This window comes from Sinohyriopsis cumingii, chromosome 5 (genome assembly GCF_028554795.1).
Source record: "Sinohyriopsis cumingii isolate HCF-2022 chromosome 5, ASM2855479v2, whole genome shotgun sequence".
Taxonomy (NCBI): domain Eukaryota; kingdom Metazoa; phylum Mollusca; class Bivalvia; order Unionida; family Unionidae; genus Sinohyriopsis; species Sinohyriopsis cumingii.
Window position 1 is genome coordinate 25,538,339 of NC_142965.1, and position 24,456 is coordinate 25,562,794.

At 35.6% G+C, this 24,456-nt stretch overlaps 1 protein-coding gene across 1 annotated transcript in view; it reads right to left on the minus strand.

The window, feature by feature from the left end:
- LOC149798821 (calpain-5-like) overlaps window positions 1-24,191 on the minus strand; it is a 96,673-nt gene extending 72,482 nt beyond the window's left edge. Inside the window, exons 1-5 of the mRNA XM_089957717.1 lie at window positions 24,036-24,191; window positions 13,811-14,036; window positions 10,162-10,293; window positions 7,111-7,319; window positions 1,589-1,781 (exon numbers count right to left, since the gene is read on the minus strand). Of these exons, the coding sequence (XP_089813843.1) occupies window positions 1,589-1,781; window positions 7,111-7,319; window positions 10,162-10,293; window positions 13,811-13,984 (708 nt within the window). The 5' untranslated portion in view covers window positions 13,985-14,036; window positions 24,036-24,191. The remainder of the gene's footprint in view (window positions 1-1,588; window positions 1,782-7,110; window positions 7,320-10,161; window positions 10,294-13,810; window positions 14,037-24,035) is intronic.
- Between the last annotated feature and the right edge of the window lie 265 nt (window positions 24,192-24,456).

Below are 24,456 nucleotides of genomic sequence, written 5' to 3' on the forward strand. Positions count from 1 at the left end.
AAAGCAAGCACATTATGTGAATGTCCTCTACAAATCTGAATCTCTTGTATTTTATGAAAGAGATTAAACAAACAAGTGCATACAACAATTATATAACTGAAATAAATGTCCACCATGTTATAAAATAAGTTATATACTAGATGCTAAAAGACAGCACCCAGGAAAATAGATCTTAACATTTGATGTCAGATATGACAAAAACAAACAGAATGATAATTTTTTTTAAAAATTATCAACAAATTCACCAGATTTTACAAAAATGTTATATGCACCATATAAAACATTTTTACTTACTTTAATACTGAAAAATAAAAGTAAATAAAAGTGGATGATTAAATTTAACATATCTAATTTGAAGGATTGGATTGTCTACAGGATATTCTAGCACATACAGCGAAAGTGAAAACCTGGTTTAAACCAGATATACTGGTAGCCACCTAGCTGATAGCAAAGGGAGTTAACCTGTGAGAGTTGATTCCCTTTGTCAATATAAACTACAGACCGAAATAATTTTTTTCTTTTCTTTCTCCATCTTTCCAATACGACTGGATTCAGAGGTAGCAAAGAAAATTATCCTAATGTAATTTGTTCAGATAATGTATTTGCAGGAGGAAAGACCATTTCTTCCATTTAACTGCTTACTGCCGAAACTCTTTAACTGCTCAGTGTTGAAACACTATCAATTATTCTTCAGCAATAAGAAGACTTTCAAACTAGCTGCTGTAGTAGACATACCGGATGTCAGATAGGACAAAATAGACATCATTAAGTCTTTTCATGAAAGTCCATGTCATAAAGATCATCCATTCAAGGGGAGTAGTAACAGAAGAATTTTCATGACAGCTATCATTGCGGCTTAATTGGACACATGACTGGGAGAATGAGATAAAAATACTTTCAAGGTAGCCACCACGGTGGCCATATTGGGGTTTAGTCATTTTCATTCAGGACCAAGCAGACACCATAAGAACTCCTCCCATGAAAACCTATGTCAAAATTAGCTTCCCTTGGATGCAGTGAAAACATTTCCAACATACCTAATGTCAAATGAGCACCATTTAAATTTAGGATCAACCAAAAAAATTTTAAGAAATCTTTCAGTGAAAACTCCAAGATATGACCATTCAAAAGGAGAAGTAATGATATCAATATTTCCAAACTTGGCACAGTGGCAGCTATATTAGACCCCATTTTCATTTAGGACCAACTAGTCAGCATCAGAAGTCGATTGGTGAAAACCCCATGCTGATAGGACTTTCCATTCAGGAGAAGTAGCGATGCTGAATGGCCATATTGGATGACAAATTGGTACCATTTTCATTTAAGGCCAAGTAGACACCATAACGTCTTTCAGTGAAAACCTAATGTTGATACAATAAAACATTCAGGAGGCATAGTGATAACTAGATTTCAAGATGGCAACAGTGTGACAATGTCAGACTTGCACCACATTCATTTAAAACCAACTGAACATCAAATGACTTGTAGAGCTAATAAAAAATAACTGGGCATCAATAAACAGGAAAACAGAAGAACAAACATGACCACATCAAAGATTAAGACAACAAATATCTGATATGATATATACCGGAATTGATGCTGCCATTAAAGACTTTCTATCCATCTCCTTTTGCATTTTGACAAAGAAATTCGCCCTGGTTTCAGTATTGTCCCTCAGGCCATGTTTCACCACATCAATCTGTTCAGACACTCCTCCTGTAAAGTCCTCCAGAGCCTCACCAAGATCTCCCCCATCCAGAGCCTCATAACAACCAAACAACCTGAACAGAAAAGAATCACAACATGGTCAGTCATGTGGAATAGAAAAACAAACTGACTAAACAGCATAAACTGATGAAACAATATATTTTTTTTACTAGAATTTAAAATCTGACAAAATTATACTTTCAAAAGTAAATGTATAACTTTAGCCATATAAATAATGCTTAACTGTTTCCTATATCCAATTGAAATCTGTGATAGTTGAAATACAAAGGAAATATTTCACAATATTTCAATTAACTTGCAATTGACTTTTGATGTAAAAATAGCCCAACCATTATTGTAAATTTTATTTCTGACAAAAGGATGAATATCCACTTCTAACTAATGCCACATGCCCATGTATCTGATATGTTTCTAACAAATACACAGTCCATACAGAAAACTATACAGAATTTATAGGACACTGTCAATATGACTTTCATGAATCGACCTCGGCAGGATTTAGAATAGGCTTGACCCACTCTCCTGCATGTCATAAGAGGCAACTAATGTAGACAACTGCCCAGGGGACTGAATGATTAGCACGCCAGACTCAACATCAAAAGGATGAGGTTCAAATCCTACCACTGGACCAGCTTGGGTTGACTAATGAGGTGTGTCCATGAGTACTTAACTGTGATAACCATTCCGCTTGTTTTATAAATTTTACATGAAACACCCATAATTTAAAATCCTTTAAACTAGAGACTTCCTGAACCAGTATTTATTGTCTGGCTATTCAGTGTTTGCACTACAGATGTGCATTCTTACCTCCAGAATTAATCTACATCATTGCAAGTACAGCATGTCACTTAACCCTATTCAGTGTATTACTGGCCTTGACCTGTCAAAGGGATCTGCTCTGCATTAATAATCAACATATTGGCATACTGTCAACAAGTAATGAGTTTTAAGTGGCCAAATGTCTCCTGGATTTTTACAAAGTACTGCACTGCCTGTGCACACTGAAAAAAAGGTGACAAGTGTAGGATTAGGAACATTCTGGACAAAAAATTAGATGTGAATTGACTTCTCCTTCATGAATAAATAGAAAATACAATTTAACAATGGCGAGTACTGAATCAGAGATCAACAATTGGTGTTTACTGGCTATGCAAATTAATGAGAAATAAACTACACAAAACAGTCATCAAACTTTACCAAAACATCAAAACTTTCCATCTTGAATCTAAACAAGACTGCATCAAAGGACTGATGCTATTCTGGCAAAATAGTATTTTCAGCAATCCACAATACATCTGTTTCTCCTTCATAACTGCTGAGTGTTGGAACCATCTCTTACAGACTTGAGCAAAATGATTGTCAAGATGGTCACTGCTGTGGCCATATTGGATGTAAAATTGGCACCAATTACGCTAAGGACCAGCAAAATATCATAAGAAATAGTTTTGGTAAAAAGCCCAACTTGATCACTGTTGTGGCCATATTGGATGTAAAATTGGCACCATTTACGCTAAGGACCAGCAAAATATCATAAAAAATAGTTTGGTAACAAGCCCAAGTTGATCACTGTTGTGGCCATATTGGATGTAAAATTGGCACCATTTACATGAAGGACCAGCAAAATATCATAAGAAATAGTTTTGGTAAAAAGCCCAACTTGATCACTGTTGTGGCCATATTGGATGTAAAATTGGCACCATTTACGCTAAGGACCAGCAAAATATCATAAAAAATAGTTTGGTAACAAGCCCAAGTTGATCACTGTTGTGGCCATATTGGATGTAAAATTGGCACCATTTACATGAAGGACCAGCAAAATATCATAAGAAATAGTTTTGGTAAAAAGCCCAACTTGATCACTGTTGTGGCCATATTGGATGTAAAATTGGCACCTTTTACGCTAAGGACCAGCAAAATATCATAAGAAATAGTTTTGGTAAAAAGTCCAAGTTGTTCACTGTTGTGGCCATATTGGATGTAAAATTGGCACCATTTACATGAAGGACCAGCAAAATATCATAAAAAATAGTTTGGTAACAAGCCCAAGTTGATCACTGTTGTGGCCATATTGGATGTAAAATTGGCACCATTTACATGAAAGACCAGCAAAATATCATAAGAAATAGTTTTGGTAAAAAGCCCAACTTGATCACTGTTGTGGCCATATTGGATGTAAAATTGGCACCATTTACGCTAAGGACCAGCAAAATATCATAAAAAATAGTTTGGTAACAAGCCCAAGTTGATCACTGTTGTGGCCATATTGGATGTAAAATTGGCACCATTTACATGAAGGACCAGCAAAATATCATAAGAAATAGTTTTGGTAAAAAGCCCAACTTGATCACTGTTGTGGCCATATTGGATGTAAAATTGGCACCTTTTACGCTAAGGACCAGCAAAATATCATAAGAAATAGTTTTGGTAAAAAGTCCAAGTTGTTCACTGTTGTGGCCATATTGGATGTAAAATTGGCACCATTTACGCTGAGGACCAGCAAAACATCATAAGAAATAGTTTGGGTAAAATGCCCAAGTTGATCACTGTTGTGGTCATATTGGATGTAAAATTGGCACCATTTACGCTAAGGACCAGCACAATATCATAAAAAGTAGTTTTGGTAAAATGCCCAAGTTGATCACTGTTGTGGCCATACTGGATGTAAAATTGGCACCATTTACATGAAGGACCAGCAAAATATCATAAGAAATAGTTTGGGTAAAAAGCCCAAGTTGATCAGATCATTCATGCAAGAACAGCAGTAAGATTTTCAAGATGGCCATAATAGTGGACATTTTGAATATAATATCAGCACCAGTTTCACTTAGGACCAACTACAGAGGTCTCACTAGGATTTTAAAACTAGGAGACCAGTTTTGTATTTTGCATAGGGTTAGAATTTTAAAGAAAAATAATTTCCAACTACATGCATCACTCTCTCAAAAACTGGAGTCCTACCTGCAAAAGTTGCAGTCCCCTCCCAGAAGCATATTTGGCATACCTATAGAGATTAAGTGTCCAAATGAGAAGAACCAGTAGTTGCCACCAAGTTTAATTTTTCAAATACTTTACACCACTGACATATAGCTCCTGTTTATCCATCAGACTGACACTGAATTTTCTTAATCAAAGGAAAGGTCTTATTCCAAACACTAAGCCAGGCATCATGCGCTTTCTTACACTTGAGTAATGTTCCATCCAAACTATCAGTTCTAGCAACTTCAGCACTCTTCTGAATCTCATTACAATTTTGTCAATTTGCGTATAATGCGAAATACTTATTCAAATTTACAAATGGCACTTTGTCTAAGTCTCAATGTGCATTGATTCTGAGGTCACATACACTACTTACACAGCTACATTTGGAAAAAAACACAATAATGAAAACTGAAGTTGTTCCTGTGATGTACTCTTATAATTACAGAATGTACATCTCTGGGTCCCTGCCTCTAAATTCAGTCATTGTAAATATCAGCACATTTTCCCACCACTCAGCAGCTAATCGAAGTTTTTGAACTTGCCACCCAGCTATTGCATCATGTTCTTTTCATGTACTCTTATAATGACAACATGCACATGGGGGTCTTTCATCCACTGAAATCCATCATCATAAATATCAGCACAGCCAAAATGATCAATTGATCATATGTGATTTTCTGCATCCCAGATTTAAAAAAATGTGTATAAATAGGTGTGATTAAGCATTTCCACGACCTCTGCAACTAGACACTATAACAAGTCTTTTGGTGAAAAGCCCATGTCAATATGACAATACAACCTGGAAGAACATCCCTGAACAGCCCATGTCTATAGGACAATACAACCTGGAAGAACATCCCTGAATAGCCCATGTCTATTTGACAATACAATCTGGATGTACAGCCCATGTAAATATGACAATACAACCTGGATGTACAGCCCATATCAATATGACAATACAACCTGGATGAACAGCCCATGTCAATATGACAATACAACCTGGATGAACAGCCCATGTCAATATGACAATACAACCTGGATGTACAGCCCATGTCAATATGACAATACAACCTGGATGAACAGCCCATGTCAATATGACAATACAACCTGGATGTACAGCCCATGAAATTTGACAATACAACCTGGATGAACAGCCCATGTCAATATGACAATACAACTTGGATGAACAGCCCATGTCAATATGACAATACAACCTAGATGTACAGCCCATGTCAATATGACATTACAACCTAGATGTACAGCCCATGTCAATATGACAATACAACCGGGATGTACAGCCCATGTCAATATGACAATACAGCCTAGATGTACAGCCCATGTCAATATGACAATACAACCTGGATGTACAGCCCATGTCAATATGACAATACAGCCTAGATGTACAGCCCATGTCAATATGACAATACAACCTAGATGTACAGCCCATGTCAATATGACAATACAGCCTAGATGTACAGCCCATGTCAATATGACAATACAACCTGGATGAACAGCCCATGTCAACATGACAATACAGCCTAGATGTACAGCCCATGTCAATATGACAATACAGCCTAGATGTACAGCCCATGTCAATATGACAATACAACCTGGATGAACAGCCCATGTCAATATGACAATACAGCCTAGATGTACAGCCCATGTCAATATGACAATACAGCCTAGATGTACAGCCCATGTCAATATGACAATACAACCTGGATGAATGGAGAAGTAGTTGAATATGTGGTCACTCATCCTTTGAGTTGAAAGTGTACTGTATTTATATTTTAAGAATGTTCACAGCTAACTTGGAATAAATAAAGTTTCAAAGAAAAATCAAATTTTATACAAGTGACAGGGGAATTCTCATTTTAAATTAAATGTATGAAATGAGTAGGATAGTTCCTATCTTTTGCAAGCCTTGCTGAGTTTCTATCTTTCACAAGTCTTGCCGAATTTCTATCGTTTACAATCCTTGCTGTGTTCTGTCTTTGCATGAATAGCTTATTATCTATTTTATATGCCTTGCTGAGTTTCTTTTGTTTCACAAGCATTGCTAATTATATATCTTTTGCATGCCTTTCTGAGATGTCTGTCTTTCAGAAGTCTCGCTGAATATCTATCTTTCACCTGCCTTGCTTAGTTTCTATTTTTGACCTGCCATGCCAGGTTTCTATCTTTCATATGCATTGCTGAGTTTCTATCTTTCATATGAACAACAAAGAAACAATGGGCCAACACCCTTGCATAAAGAGGGCCAAACCTACAAATAAGTGGGTGATAGTCTCATGACATACACAAAGATATCCCACACTCATGAACCCTAGAAACAATACTGAAAAACATTATATAAATATATTAAAATTATACAGTAAGCCTGTGAGAAATAAAATTATTTACTTAGCATAAGCTTTCTCCAAAAGAGCACTCCAAAATTCATTTTTGGCCTTGGAATGGATGAATATTAATTCATCATTAAGAGTTGGCAGCTGATCATCTATGACAACATCTACCCACTTCCCATATCTCCAAAATCGGAAGTGAAATATTCCTTGATAGTTTTCAGGTTTGTTCTCATTCCATTCTTGGGAGTCTGCATCTGGGATAACCTGCAATAATGATGACAATGAAAAAATATGAAATAAAAAGCAACAAGAACAACAATCGAGCCAAAAAGAATGCTATATGCGATAATCAAATGCTGTTTGGACAAATCACAATATTTCCAGTTTCTAGTTCTAGACCAATGTCATGCAGAAGTGAAATGAAACACCTGTGACATCTATGGATTAGCAGTTGTTTACCTCCTTATTCTTTACATGGTAGGATGTATGTGATGATACATAATGCCACTGAGGCAATATCACCGCTAGAATTACTTTCTTTTCCCGCTTACGATACATAATGCCACTGAGGCAATATCACCCCTAGAATTACTTTCTTTTCCTACTTATGATACATAATGCCATTGAGGCAATATCACCCCTAGAATTACTTTCTCTTCCTATTTATGATACATAATGCCATTGCGGCAATATCACCCCTAGAATTACTTTCTTTTCCCATTTACGATACATAATGCCACTGAGGCAATATCACCCCCAGAATTACTTTTCTTTTCCCATTTATGATACATAATGCCACTGAGGCAATATCACCCCTAGAATTACTTTCTTTTCCCATTTACAATACATAATGCCACTGAGGCAATATCACCACTAGAATTACTTTCTTTTCCCATTTATGATACATAATGCCACTGAGGCAATATCACCCCTAGAATTACTTTCTTTTCCCATTTACAATATTGAGGCAATATCACCCCATGAATTACTTTCTTTTCCCATTTATGATACATAATGCCACTGAGGCAATATCACCCCTAGAATTACTTTCTTTTCCCATTTACAATATATAATGCCAATGAGGCAATATCACCCTTAAAATTACTTTCTTTTCCCATTTACGATACATAATGAGCTGAGGCAATATCACAATCGGAATCACTTTCTTTTCCCACTTATGATATATATTGCTACTGAGGCAATATCATCTTTGTAAATACTTTCTTTGCCCATTTAGGATACATACTGGGACCTTGGGTGGTCTAGTCATCTAAAGTGCTCACCATTACTGATCACTGCCATCTCGGCTCTGTCCACATGGGTCTGAGTCCTGGGATCAGCCAATGTGGGTATGTTAAAAAGCTGCCACAAAGCTTCATGTGGGTGGTGGTTTTCACAGGCGTTTTCCTGGGTTCATCCTCCTCCTAGATGCCATGTATAGCCCATTTTGTGCTGAGATATGGTGTTAAACCACAAAACAACAACTTCATTATGAAAAATACTGACAATGAGCCAACACTGTGACATGACTTTACCAGTTACGGTTTTACTGGTGAATACTATGACTTGGCTTTCCATGTTCTTTGACATGATGTTACCTGTCATGTCACTGTATTCATATGTAAAACCCAAATACGTAAAGTCATGTCACAGTAATTATATGTAAAACCTGAACAGGTAAAGTCCGGTCACTGTATTCACATGTAAAACCCAAACAGGTAAAGTCAAATGATTAAAATCGGTGATTTAATGATGCTGCACTCTGAAGTTAATAAAGATCCAACTGCGCTGTGATGATACTCCTACCAAAAATGGAAGGTCCACATTCTTTTCAAATGCTAGTCAAACAAGACTACGTCATCATAGTACATTCCCCCCACCAAAAAATCTATGCAATCATAGTGATAATTAAAATATGAAAAACAATTTATGAAGCCAGCTTATTCAATGAACAGAGGACACAATTTGTAGCATTAAATGCAAAAAGGATATGCCAAAAGTTATTGCCCTAAACTGTTTAAAATTTCTGAACTTCCTTTTATTCAGTGTAGTAATACAGCTTAATCTTCTATAGTGTTAACTATATTGGCAAAACATATACATACTGTTTTAATCAACTTAATGAGATTAATAAGGAAGTAGTTAACTTATAAAATGGAAAATTCATCCATTATTTATTAACTTGCATCTATTCAAAAAATGTAGATATCCTCTATGTATCCATCATTTGTCACATTTGTATAACAAATGTATTACAGTATTTTACTGCGTATCTTAATTTATTTTGCACTTACTGTAAATTACTTATATACATGTTTATACTGACCCTGTTTTAATCTAACTGCAACCAATACAGTTTGACATTTAATTCATTTGATCACTTTGCAAGAAAGAGAGGCCAATTAAGAATGACATAATCTAGGCAGGCAATAAACTTTAAAATCTGTAGATTCGGGGACAATGAGTTGATTTCGGAAAAACTGATCATAATTCCTTGCAAAACTACCTTGAAATAGAAACGTTAATGTAAGATTTTTACCTGCCAGTAGGTGGCTTGTCAAGCGGTGCACAGAACTATATTTAAAGAATCAAAATATTGAGAATACATATGTCCTGGAGGGATAGGCATAACCAGTACATTCAACTGGATCAAAGGGATGAACATGAATCATGGAGTATCAAATAATGAATCATGCAATGTTGATAATGACGATTCTTTTTCTGATCACAGAGAATCAATTAAATAATTTATAAAACATTCTGAAAAACATATAAGCAATTACCTTTAATGACTATTTTCCATTGAAATTATTCTACTAGACAAGATGTGAAACTGCATCAAGGGAAGTAAATTTTATGATCATTTCATCGGATGATTAAATGTTGAGCTATGTCCTTTTACACAGATAGATTCACTTTTCAAGACCAAAAGCCAACAGAACAAAATAATAAATACCTAATATTAATACAAAAAAAACCCCCATGGCACTGGCTTGAGAGGAATAAATACCTCATGGCACAAAATATGTGATCCTATATGGTTGTAGTCAGACAGACTGTTTAAAATGCTTATATACTGAAGTCTATATGCAGGCATCTAATTTACCCTGTTCCAGAGCTCTTGGTATTGTGCTAGACATGAAGAGGCAGCCACAAACCAGCAGTTACCAAGGCGACCCTGTGTCACATCACCAGAGCTTGCTCCTTCCACAAACAGCTTAGGGTTGCTGCAGATTTGCTGAATATAGAAAAAGAAACAAACTATAGCTAGTTTCAGTGACAGAGAAAAAAAAACTATTAATTTTTTGTAGATAAGGGTATTAATTTTGCTCTGCTGAATAATGAATTAGTCTGGACAGGAAAGTTTCACAAAGTTTTATTTCTAATTGTTGTGGTTAATGTTAGAACTTAGTACAATCTAAATTAAATCATTAAATTAGATTTCTGGAATTACATGTACAATATATTAACATGGTTTATATTTTAGAAAAAAAAATAATTGAGCTATCAGTGGCAGACAATTTGCAATGGAAGGCACTCATTGAAATCTGCATGGCAGAGCACTGAAATAGGGCAACTTGTGTTACAAAACATCAGATAAACAGACATTCCTGAGCCACAAATTCTTAACATGATGATATGGAATGCTGGAATCCAAATCATTCAAGGTTTAATCAATAAGCATGATAAATTTGGATCAAATTCAACATTCTTTATTAGAGTTATGATGCAGAAAGCAAAGTTAGGAGGCCAGACAATCCGGGGTCAGAGCTCTTGTAAACTAGGTCAAAAATGTTCAAAAGTAAATTTAGTAAATTATTCTTCTTCAACATTGTCAAACCAATCACATTAATGTAAGGTAATAACCTCTGCTACTTCTGAATCTAACCTGCTCTGAAAGATGAAAAATGTCTTACCATACACGTCATACAGATTAAGGGAAGTAACTCTTACAGATTAACTCCCCACGCACCCACTAAGTTTACATGTTTAAGCTTTTTTAATTGTTGTCATGGGGTTTAATGCCATTTTTCAGCACATGACAGGCTATGCATGGCGGCCAGTATTAATGGTGGAGGAAGAACTGGGGAAAACCCCCGGGAAGAACTAATGACCCAGGAGAAGTTACTGGCAAGCTTTCTCACAATGGCCAAATCCTAGACTCGAACCCATGCAGACAGAGGTGAGATGGCAGTGATCCGTAACAGAAAGCGCTTTAGACCACTTGGGGATCCCATGTTTAAGCTTGAGCAAAACGTATAATATAATGCTTGCATGTGATAGTATTCTGATTGGATTATTATTCTCAGTGAAACACAATTTACTAATAATAATCAGTCAAAGGGACTGACACTCTACTGGTTGAAAAGAATTTCCAGGAATTCATGATAAAACAATTTCTCCCTTCAACTGTGAAATGTTGAAACCATCTTTGATATTTTTCAATGAAAAGATTTTTAAATTAGCTTCTTTTGTGGATCAACAAGGCATTATAAGAAGTCTTTTGATGGAAGCCCCATACTGATATCACTTTCTAATTTGCAGGAGTAATGATAAGATTTTCAAGATGGATGCCACTATGGCCATATTGGATATGAATACCTAGTCTTCAGGTTCATGACCAACCATCTTGGGGAAGATGTGATAGGTTTTCAAGATGGCCATTATGGCAGTCATATAATAAGTATGCTCAGCACTATTTTCATTTTTGATCAACAAGATTCTATAAGAAGTCTTTTAATGAAAAACCCATGCTGACACAACCATCTATTCAGGAATAATAGTTACAAGAGTTTTAAGGTGATCACTGTGGCAGGCAAACTGAATGTCTGAATGGCACTATTAGGACCAACTAGACATCAGAAGAAGTTGTTTAGTAAAAACCCATTTTTATAAGTCCATCCATTCATGAGAAGTAGTAGCAATGTTACATTTTGTAGTGGATCTCATGCTTATATTACATTGATCCTTCATCCAAGTGAAACTACTGTTGTCGTTGTTGTTGTGGGGTTTAACGCCATTTTTCAGCACACGATAGGCTATACATGGCGGCCAGTATTAATGGTGGAGGAAGAACCCGAGAAAACCCCGGAAAGAACCACCAACCCACGAGAAGCTACTGGCAAGCTTTCTCACATACCCACATTGGCTGAATCCGAGACTCGAACCGTCGCAGACAGAGGTGAGATGGCAGAGACAGAGGTGAGATGGCAGAGACAGAGGTGAGATGGCAGTGATCCGTAACAGAGAGCGCTTAAGACCACTCGGCCACTCAGGGCCCCTGAAATTACTGTTGAAAATACTTCTACAAAACAAATTACTTTTCAGATCCAACAAAAGGATGTCTTGAACTGGGCAATACAAGTTTCAAGATAACTCAAGCTAAACTTATTAACTAAGGACTTTTTACTGGTGGGTTAAAGAACGGAATGTTTTTCTCAAAAATAATGGAGGTAGGGGCAGGATTTATAAGTGCTTACAGAGATCCCTTTCTGGACATTGATCTACAGAAACAATTTTGACATTAGCCTTCTCAAAATCAGAGAAAACCGGTTTTATTTCTCTTTGAATTTTTTTTTGTTTAAACAAACAAGGAACATGTTTTAGATGACATTTGAATCCATACAATAAAAAGTCCAAGTTTTGCTAGTTACTCACAAATACTTCTTTGACCATTTTGTTTTGATTTATAATCTGTTGCACTTTATTCTAAAACTATCAGCAGCAGAAACAGGTAACAGAGAAAAAATAACAGCTGTAACATTAACAAGTTATGTAATGAAAACTGCAAACGTAAGGTACAACTTTCAACAAAACAGCAAAGAAGTCAAATTATTGTAGAGTAAAGCTGTAAAATGAATCTAGCCAAATCTTATGGATTTCTACTTTATCTAATTGCTCATTTCATGCAATTCTGCCTTCTACAAGCAACAAACTGTCACACTACAGTTTTGTGTTGAATAGTGCAACAACACAAATAGTTTAGCGCCAAGCCAGCTGGAGTAATAATCTTGCACACTGACACACCAAAGTTTGTCTGATCAAATGCCATAATCCAAACACAGACCCTTTCAGCCGTAAGTCTGGCCAGATAACCACTGAGCTACCATATATTTGGCCTCCAATACTTGCCTGATAAAAGATTCAGGAGGGCATATCGGCTCTCTATTATCACTGCAAAATAAATACTACCTGAATAAGAATAACATGCTGGCCATTTTGTGCCTACAGATATAAATACTTGGGCGCCTCACAAACATCAGAACTGTTCTCCTGAATATTAGTTTTGACCAACTCTCATTTAAGACAATTCAATTTTCTGGAACCCACTTTTACGCAAAGTCAAATTTTCTATCTGAAGCATATACGTATCTTTTGCTTTAATGCTACAAAGATCTATGTGAATAAAGAATTGTTAAATGTAACAGATAGTTTTCAAAATAACGGAAAATTGATGTGATTGTTATGTTACAAAGTAATCCCAGAAAATTCTAGAATTCCTAAAGAATCCAATAATCATAATTTACATGTAATATATAAATCCTCAAACATTTACTAAGTCATGTACTGTCTTGTTTTACCTTGAGGTACTTTGAACAATGCATCATTTGGTGAAGAGGTAGGTGCAGTGTTACAATTGTTATCCTTTATTACTATCACTGATCTCATCTACAGGAATCTGGCTGGCTACTAAATTTCATCATAGTTTTTAAATTTCTGTAACAACATCAGAAACCTTTAGAAATTTAACAAACCTTAGGCCTCTTCCATACGACTGCTGCAAGTTTTCCTGAAGTGTAGAAAAGTGACCTGTCCTCAGGTGGAAACTCTGTGTCATAGAACAAGCGATTCTGTTGCTGGCATTCTTTCTTCAATTTCTCAAACACCTGACCTTTGTAGGGTGTGATGCTGGATCCAAACAGGGGCATTTTGCTGAATCAGCACTTCTGAAGTGTCAATTCCACTGATGCTTGAAATTCTCTAAAAATAAAAAAGAATTCAGGTACATAAAATACTGAACATCTTTAAGCCTTAACATAGGTAGCTCAATATCCCCAGTCCCCAGTCTTTATAGTAATGCAACCCGAGTTTTCTACAGGCCTTGAACATTTGGAATTGAGGACCTCAGTATTGTAGGGTCCTCAAAACAATGTGAGTTTAGCCCTGTATCCCACTGTTTGGATGACTGATTTTCATACTGAACACACCTCAGTATAAGGTTATCAGAGCTTTCTAAAAGATTTTAACATTGTAAGTCTACAACCTTCAGTCTTCAGATAATAGGCTTCCTTATCAGGAACCTGGGACTCCAGGTGAGTAGGAAGGTAATCTATCAGTGGGCATTCAAGTACACTCAAATAAATATATTGCTTTAGTAAATCTTGTTGAGTAAAATTAATTATATCCTTTTATGTCATTGAAATGATACTGAGAATAATTATTTGTATCATTATACCTCATTGAAACGTTCACTTCTACACTCTTTAATAGAAAAATTCCTTGTTTCTTCCTATTGATGTAAAAATCCTTTTAGCAAACAAGGGATTTTTTCCTTTGAAACTGTTAACAAAACTGTATATCCACATAATTCATTTTCAGAAAAATGAGGCACCAGGGTCAGTTATTGACAGTCAACACTGTGCAATCTATGACAACAGAGCTTAAGTTTATAGTCTTCTCATTATTGCAAGTACTTTGTTCATGCAGGATGGGGTGAAGCAAACCAAGTGTTTTTAAACAATTTAAGATAAAAATAAACTACCCTTGAGTAATGCTGCATGCAGACATGAAACCCAAATACAATTTAGTTCAGGTATAAAGCATAATCATTAAGTATACACAATTCCATGACAGCTGGAAGTGCTTACAGAGTGAAATGAAGGTCCAAGAATAACATTTCAAGATCCCAAATTTGCTGGAAGTGCTTACAGAGTGAATTGAGGGTCCAAGAATAGTATTACAAGATCCAGGATTTGACGGAAGTGCTTATAGAGTGAACTGAGGGTCCAAGAATAACATTTCAAGATCCAGAATTTGATGGAAGTGCTAACAGAGTGAATTGTGGGTCCAAGAATAGCATTTCAAGATCCCATATTTGAAGGAAGTGCTTTTAGAGAGAACTGATGGTACAAGACTAGTGTTTGAGGATCCATATGTGTTGACAGTACTTTCAGTGAGCACTGAGGATCCAAGGCTAGCACTTGAAGATATAGGATGTGCTGGAGGGCCTACTGAGAGCTCTGAGACAATCTCATTTATAACACAGTACTGTACTCTCATTAGGTTCCTCAGAACAGTATCAAAGTTAGTCTTACATTTTACAGTTGGCTATTAAATCAGAAAAATGCACATTATTTAAGCAATTATAGAGTACATGTACCTGCAGATGTCCTATAACATTATGTTGAAAAATTATGGTTTACTTTGGGTATATGGAGAGAGAAACAATGAGTGTAATAAAAAGATTCTGATGAGCCAACCCAATTTCATTTTAGCATAAAACCAGATACATTATTAATTTCTATGCCTAATTCAGATTATAATTATCCAAAACATCTTGAAACATGAACAACACATGTAATGTTTCTACAATGCATTTTAAGCAAGACGCAGTACCATACCTTTCTGATTTCCCATCATGCCCATTTTCAGACTTTTTCCTGCCTACAATGTCTATTCTGAGGTTTTCCCCCCAGAGCCATGCTGTACTGGTCTCTAGTTTTAGTACCCTTTTCTGTTCCTCTCTTGTAACAGCAACAAGTAGCACAGCAACAATGGCAATAAAAGGTACACCCTTGATCAAGAAAGGGACCAGTGTCGACAAAATAAGATGACATTATCTGACAGGAATTAAAGATTACTATTAGCTGATTTAGTCATCATGCTGCTATCCATGTCAATTTTTTATGAATGCAGGGGAAGGGCTTATTCCAAGTTTCGAAAACAAATACCCCAACCCCATTTCTCAACATTTATTGCAATAAAATATGCTTAAACTAAAACATAAATGCCAAAGATGAATTAAATAAAATGACACTGCATACATGCAATCTACTCCAACTTTTTCCAAGAGTGGAGCCTGAGTGTGAAATAGCTATCCAACATTGTCACAGTTGTAATTCTTCTAAACAGCTTTCCAATGCTGTTTACACATATAATTCATATGAAACAGCTATAGTGCTGTCACAGCTGTAATTCTCTTAAAGCAGATTTCCAGTGTTGTCACAGCTGTAATTCTCTTAAAGCAGATTTCCAGTGTTGTCACAGCTGTAATTCTTCTGCAATAGATTTCCAATGTTGACACAGTTGTAATTCTTCTAAAATAGCGCTCCAATGTTGACACAGTTGTAATTCTTCTAAAATAGCTTTCCAATGTTGACAGTTGTAATTCTTCTAAAATAGCTTTCCAATGTTGACACAGTTGTAATTCTTCTAAAATAGCTTTCCAGTAATGTAATTCTTGTGAAAAAGCTATGCAGTGTTGCTAAAGCTGTCATTCTTGTGAAATAACTCTGCAGTGTTGCCACAACTGGAAAAGTGTTGTCACAAATGTAATTCTTATGAAAAAGTATTGTCACAAATGTAATTCTTATGAAAAAGTGTTGTCACACATGTAATTCTTATGAAACAGCAATGCAGTGATGTCAGTTTAATTTGTGTGAACACTAAATCTGTATAAAATAACTGATCTTAATGTGAGATTCAGCACTGACAATGAGCGCAACAAATTACACACAAGTCCCTTATTAGCAAAATACTGAACTACTTACAGTAGACTTTGGTTAACAACTAAATTGTGATTCTTAATGTGGTCATTAAAGACTGATCATCCATGCATGTCAGTAGAAAAATATGCATAATATCCATCGCAACAAATTCATCGGTAGACCAAAATATTTTTCAGCCACTTCATATTTTATCATTATTTTCTGACAAGACCAGTACATATTTAGAAAATAATAACAATGGTTGTTGTTGTTGTTATAGGGTTTAACGCCATTTTCAGCACAAGATAGGCTATACATGGCAGCCAGTATCAGTGGTGGAGGAAGAACCCGGGAAAACCCCGGAAAGAACCACCAACCCATGAGAAGCTACTGGCAAGCTTTCTCACATATCCACATTTGCTGAGCCCGAGACTCGAACCCACGCAGACAGAGAGGTGAGATGGCAGTGATCTGTGACGGAGAGCGCTTTAGACCACTCGGGGCCCCAGTAACAATGGTAGCACAGGAATTGATGGTCTGTCATCAGTAGGCAATGACTTGAATTTTGGGCATATCCTTAAATTCAGTGTTTTAGCTCTAGTTAAGAGTAACAAAAATCACTCCAATATCACATAGTGAGTAAAACCTTCTTTCAGTTTTGGAAATTTTCACCTCTGATGTGTCTTGATTTTCCATATATCCACAGTCAAAATGAAATAATGACGATTATCTTTAATACAATGGTCAGCTGAGAAATAAGTGTAGACAACCATTTCATAATGTCCACATAGAATTTTTCCATCTTGTTTGCTTCTGAGAACACAATTCTGAATGTGTCTGTGACAGCTAAGTAAATTTGATTCTGGCTTAATATTCTCTCAAATTTATTAAATAAATATGAAGAGCTCTATATTCGACAGGATAATACTTGCATCCTTATTCTGGATTGGGACTTTTTTGAAATAATCTGGCACTTGCATCCTTATTCTGGATTGGGACTTTTTGAAATAATCTGGGACTTGCATCCTTATTCTGGCATGGGACTTTCTGAAATAAACTAGAACTTGCATCATTATTCTGGATTGGGACATTTTGGAAATAAACTGGAACTTGCATCATTATTATGGACTGGCACATTTTGGAAATAAACTGGAACTTGTATCATTATTCTGGACTGGGATATTTTGGAAATAAACTAAAACTTGCATCACTATTCTGGACTAGGACATTTTGGAAATAAACTGGGACTTGTATCATTATTCTGGACTGGGATATTTTGAAATAAACTGGAACCTGAATCATTATTCTGGATTGGGACATTTTGAGGAAAAAAAACTGGGACTTACATCATTATTTTTGATTGGGATATTCAGAAATAGACTGGGACTGCAGATCTATTTGATGATGAATTTCAACTTTGGAAATGAAAGTTACGTAAAATATGATAAGCTTTTCAATGTTTCCTTTCACATTAAGGTAAATCCATTTTAATGAATAGTATAAAAATTAAACATGTTTGAATTATATTTTCAAGGAAAAATGCAAAATTATTCTAAAAATGAGGTACACATTTCAATGTACAAAGCTGCTGTCACAAACTGAACTAGGAGATGTAATTTCAAACAGGTTGTTTTGCAATTGGCTGTTCAGTTTGGTTAAGTTGCTCTCCGTAGTTTTCAACATTTTACTTCCTCACATGCAGGTCATTTCTTTGGGATTAATCATGCAATTGTTCAATACTTGGCCTGTAAACATCTCTTTGCTGCCCCCCCCCCCCCCATTCTTTATCAGTCTGGCTGATACAGTGATCTATCTGGGATAGACAGGTGTCAACCTGCACAAAAATGTAAGAGTGAATCCAAATTTATTTTTTAATGGCTCCTATATGACTAGTTCAAATCTAGCATTTGTTTTGCTCTAAAAGCTATGTTAAGAAATACTCAACTCAATGTTTTTTTCTTGGTGACCACTTAAATTTTCATTTGGTCCACTGTATTCTTAATTCTGCAGCAATCTGCTTATTACGTCCATTGCACAATTCCCAAATGGTTTTCTGAGCAAGATAGATCCCAGTGATGGTTTTATCTGCTTTACAAATAGCCAAAAGTTTTGCTGACAACCATTTTTCTACACCTACTCTTATATGCTTATTTAAGAAATTCCATTTTACCTAAGACCCAAAAATATGTGTTGTTTACAGTCAGCCAACCATCCCTGTTTCCAACCCTTGCACTATTTTCCATGACTGTAATTAAAAAAACAAAAACAAATCACATCAAATATAAGTTTAAAAAAACAACAGCCTGCCTACTCTAATTTTAAAACCAGTGCAATAGGAAACATATTTTTATCGGCCTAATGTTATTTAATTAATCTAAAACGTCTGATGAACTTTGTACACATCACCTTGTACAAACTGAATTATTAATTAAAACTGATCTCCACCAGGATAAAAATATTCCTGGATTGTACTTACAATGAGATATGATCTCAAAGGCCCAAAGTCAGTATTTGCTTTCTTGTTAGAAATGCAACCTTGTACTAAGGAAAAACTGGAATATAACTTTAGTTCTATAGCATGCCATATTCTTTTGGTACTAAACTATAACCAAATCATGAAAAAAATACACAATAATCAACCAGCTAATGAGAGTAACGATGCTTGTTTTTCTTTTTTGTCGCATATCTCTAATCCTGTATTCAGCAAATACTGTAATACAGCTTTTAACTCATTACAATATTAGTATAAATTGCAGGTATAATACGACCGATACATGTTGGCATACTGTAATACAGCTTTTAACTCATTACAACATTAGTATAAATTGCAGGTATAATACGACCGATACATGGTGGCATACTGTAATACAGCTTTTAACTCATTACAACATTAGTATAAATTGCAGGTATAATACGACCGATACATGGTGGCATACTGTAATACAGCTTTTAACTCATTACAACATTAGTATAAATTGCAGGTATAATACGACCGATACATGGTGGCATACTGTAATACAGCTTTTAACTCATTACAGTATTAGTATAAATTGCAGGTATAATACGACTGATACATTTTGGCATACTGTTAACTGTATCAAGGTATAATATGACTGATACATTTTGGCACACTGTTAACTGTATCAAGGTATAATATGACTGATACATTTTGGCATACTGTTAACTGTATCAAGGTATTATATGACTAATAGATTTTGGCATACTGTTAACTGTATCAAGATATAATATGACTGATACATTTTGGCATACTGTTAACTGTATCAAGGTATAATATGACTGATACATTTTGGCATACTGTTAACTGTATCAAGGTATAATATGACTGATACATTTTGGCATACTGTTAACTGTATCAAGGTATAATACGACTGATCCATTTTGGAACACTGTTAACTGTATCAAGGTATAATACAACTGATACATTTTGGCATACTGTTAACTGTATCAAGGTATAATACAACTGATACATTTTGACATACTGTTAACTGTATTAAGGTATAATACGACTGATACATTTTGGAACACTGTTAACTGTATCTGGAGAACAAGTCATTACAAAATTTTGAGACAACATCAAAGGTTTTAATACAAAGCCCCATGATGTCTATAATATTTTTGGCAGTGGGTGATATGTAACAAGGCCAATAATGTGACAAGACTTGCATCTTCAAATTGATGACTTTACTTGGATAAGGTGGATAAGTCTATGCATTCAGTACGAAATGTAGAGGACCTATATTGGGATGTGGGTGTCATAGGAAAAAAGACCTTTGTGACATTTTCCACTGATTCATCCTCTTGTTATTAATTTCAAGAAAGGAAACACTGCTAAAAGATTTTGTTACTAGCTACAATCAAACACTTCCCAATGCTGAAAGAAATTCTTTTGTAAACACAGGCCCCAAACTGGTGACTTACCAAAATTACGCTCTTCAAAAATTGTCATACAATGTTGCAATATCTACAATTCAAATATAAACTCAATAAGGGTCAAAGGGGTTTGAAGGTAATGCAGGTGTCATTATTGTTCATTACTACACTCACTAGGGACTGGATGATCCTTGTGTTCAAACTTTTCTGCTGGAGTCTCTGAATGAATCCTTGTCAGAACCAAGTTGACATATGTTGATGTGTTGTTTGCAGTATGGGCAAAGAATTAATAGCCCCCCCCCCCCAATCTTTTTGCTTTCTTTTCTTTGCTGGCATGCTTCACAAAGTAAAACTCTGTTAACCAAGAGTTCTGAAATTTATTTTTGTTGGCTTTGCTGATATCTAATTGCTTCCTAAATCAGCTTCAAAAAGGAATTACACTTTAACACTATTCTGACAAATGAAATGATCATGCTTTGCCTAGTACTATACATGCAGTAAAATCCAACTTCAAAGACATGTTGCTGCTGTTCATAAACTTGTCAAAAATATAATACATATGACTTAAACATTCTCATTCAAGGCGATATGTAATAACCTTTGTTCTTGTACATGCATCTCTTTGATTTACCTAGAATGGGTTGTTCCACTTCCTAATTTTACCTATGCAAACTTGCACAATGGGCTCACCCATTGCAGCCTTCAAACACATCTCACTATCTATTGTCAGCCATTTAAGAAATATGTGAAATGGTGGGTTATACCTGACCTATTTGTCTTTCAATTGCTGCTATTTAAACTGCCTAAGGAATAGTTTTATATCAGCTCCAATCATAACTGCATCCAACATGTAATGGACATATAATGAAAGTGGTGTTGTTTTGTTTGTTTTTTTTTTTTTTTGTGGAAGATTCTTGAAATGCAACTTTGTCAGGAGACTTGGGAGTTCAAAATCATATTTTAGCATGGCATGCCATGGTTCAATTTGATTAAAATCAGATCTCAATTTCATGTACGACAGTGGTGATCTGATTTTGATTGCACAGTGTTATGGCAGGTATGTCAACATCTTGAAAATACATGTACACATTTCATCAGCATGGCCAGTTTCCTCAGGCAAATTAAATTTTTTTTTATAACCAGCCTGATGGGCACCTCACTTAAAATACAGGACACACCCGATCTAAAATTAGAGGGACCCTGCGTGTTAGTCTGATTTTATTTAGCACTGCTTTTAATATGAAAAATGCCAAGGTAAATGACTGAGAGATGGCAATTTGTTTCATTTTGTATGGAAATTGTCGACACTGCAAGATTTCTGACCCTATAAGAATAGAAGAAACAAGTGAGTGCATGACAAAAATTTGAAAGTTTTCTCCATCTGTCTCATATTTTTCCACAAGAGTAGTGTGAATGGCACATTATTTATAAGCACCATATTTAATAGTAGTCCGCCATGCAAATAAATGAAATTTTTTCACTGAAACCATTTTTCTTCATGGAATCAGTGACCTTGACCTTTGCAATGTTGACCCCAAATCAATAAGTGTCTTCCTTACCTTTCCAACTAGAATAAGCCCAATGGTTAATAGTCCGCTATGAAAACAGGCAAAATTTTCTTAGAAACACTTTTTCTTCTTTCAGACTGACTGACCATTGCAATTTTGACTCCAAAGTTCACAGATTCCTCCTCACCTTAATTGCCATTGCCAAAAGCCATGGATGATAATTCAGTATTCTCCTTTATCACCCATGGGACCTGTGCAGAAAGTTTCTTGTTTCTCATGAACTGTGAATAAACCCGCTTAATCAATCACGTTGAGTACACGAATATTTTACTTATGTCATAACTAAACATGACCTTTCATAATGTTTGAATGCACCAAATCAATGTTTCTCTCCCAAACAGACACTTATCAACTGTTAAGTTTGAATCCTTCATTGATGTGTAGGAGATTGTTACACAGTGTTTCTGATGATGTGGTTTTGTTTACGAATGCTATTGAAAAATGAGGAAATCTCTGCACAGGTGGCCACAGGGTAAAAAAAAAGCATAGTGGATTATATCCATAGTGGATTATATCCATGGCTTGATGACCCTTAACTGCAAGCCGTCCCCAAAACTTGGACTAGATCTCTATGTAGAACTAATGTTATTGTGCAATAGCCATGTTTCTTCTTTTAATCAGTCACCATAACCACTGGCATTTTGACTCCAAATCTTTCCTACTCCAAGCAAGCTACAAAGATTATTTGAGACATGTCAAGCTGAAACAATGTTACTAAGTGGAAATCATATTTTTATCCACAGTGAACTTGACCTCTGACCTTATGATTCCAAAGTTCTTCCTTATGCCTGGTACAAGACAGCAATAAAGTCTGATATTCATAGTGACAGAGAACTCAATTTATTGTACAAAAACTAATTTTCTTATTTTAGGATGGATGGATGGATTATCCTTTCATTGCACTAAAGCACAAAAATGACAACATGTTGTAAATTAAAAGTTCTAAAAATGTGAAGATGAAGAGCTGCACAAAATTTTAGAAAGATAAACCCTTTCAAATAAATGTAAATCTGAAGTACAATAAGATATCAAAGGTAAAAATCTTAGTTCTGGAAATGGTATAAGATAAAAGATGAAGGCAACACACGTGAAATCCTGAATAGTATGGTCTTCTTTCAGTAAATCTTAAATTGTACCTTTGAACTTTTGTGTAGGAATTTTCCCCACTGACTGGTCTCTCTAAATTTGGGTGGTCCAACTTCTTCAACACCACTGGCCATATGGACCTAATTATATAAAGTTCATGGACCATACATATGTAATTAATGAACTGACTTTTCGTATCAACGCGGGCCACAAAAAAATTATTCACATGCCCGTAGTTGGACCACTCTACTCTAAACCGTTCACTAGTCCGATCTCCACCCTGAAATGTATGTTGCTTTGGGTCAACCCCAAAAGCACAGATACCAAGGGAAGCATCTTACAAAATAGGACTAAGCCATCTTACAAAATAGGACTAAGCCACCCCTCGTCCTACAATGTAAGACATAGCACATGTTGGTTTTCTTTTAGTGCCTGACGCTCAAAACATAAATATCAGCGTCAAGGTCTTACAAGTTACATGTAGGACTAAGCCACCCCCAAAACACGTAAGAATGTTTCAGTTGTCAAATGGTATATTTAACAAATTAAGCTGATAAAACTTTTCAACACCTGGTCAACTTGTTTATAAATAGGTCCAAGATGTGTAAGGTCAGAATCAGATATCTTGAACCGAGTGATTAATGGACCATGAAAAAAAAATGCGAGTAAACACAACAAACCTTTATCATTCATGTACGTAAAATACAAGGAGCTGCCGAAAATATTACCTGTATTCCTGTAAGATGCTTGAAACACATACAGTCACGTGCCTACATGTACAAATCAAGCTGCTCACGTAAACAGGTGTAGTCAATATTTGATCAATAATTCATTCAGCGTCCATGTCTAACATTACGCACAACTTTTGGACCCCGCCTATTATGGCCGCAGATTGTTGCATGCAAAGTACAATAACTCTTGAACTGGTATGTTAATTCAGTAGGTAAGGGAAATAACTCGTGGTAATGTTTTGAGTAGGAACTTACTACTGACGCGCGCTCGTGTTTGTGTGTGTCTGTGTGTGTGTGTGAAGATTAATAAAGTATACGGTATTTTTATTACTTGTATCATGTATCGACCCGCTGTAATACAAAACTGCACGCAACGTTACCTATTGTGTTTTCGGAGCGGAAGGTCTACTATGGTATC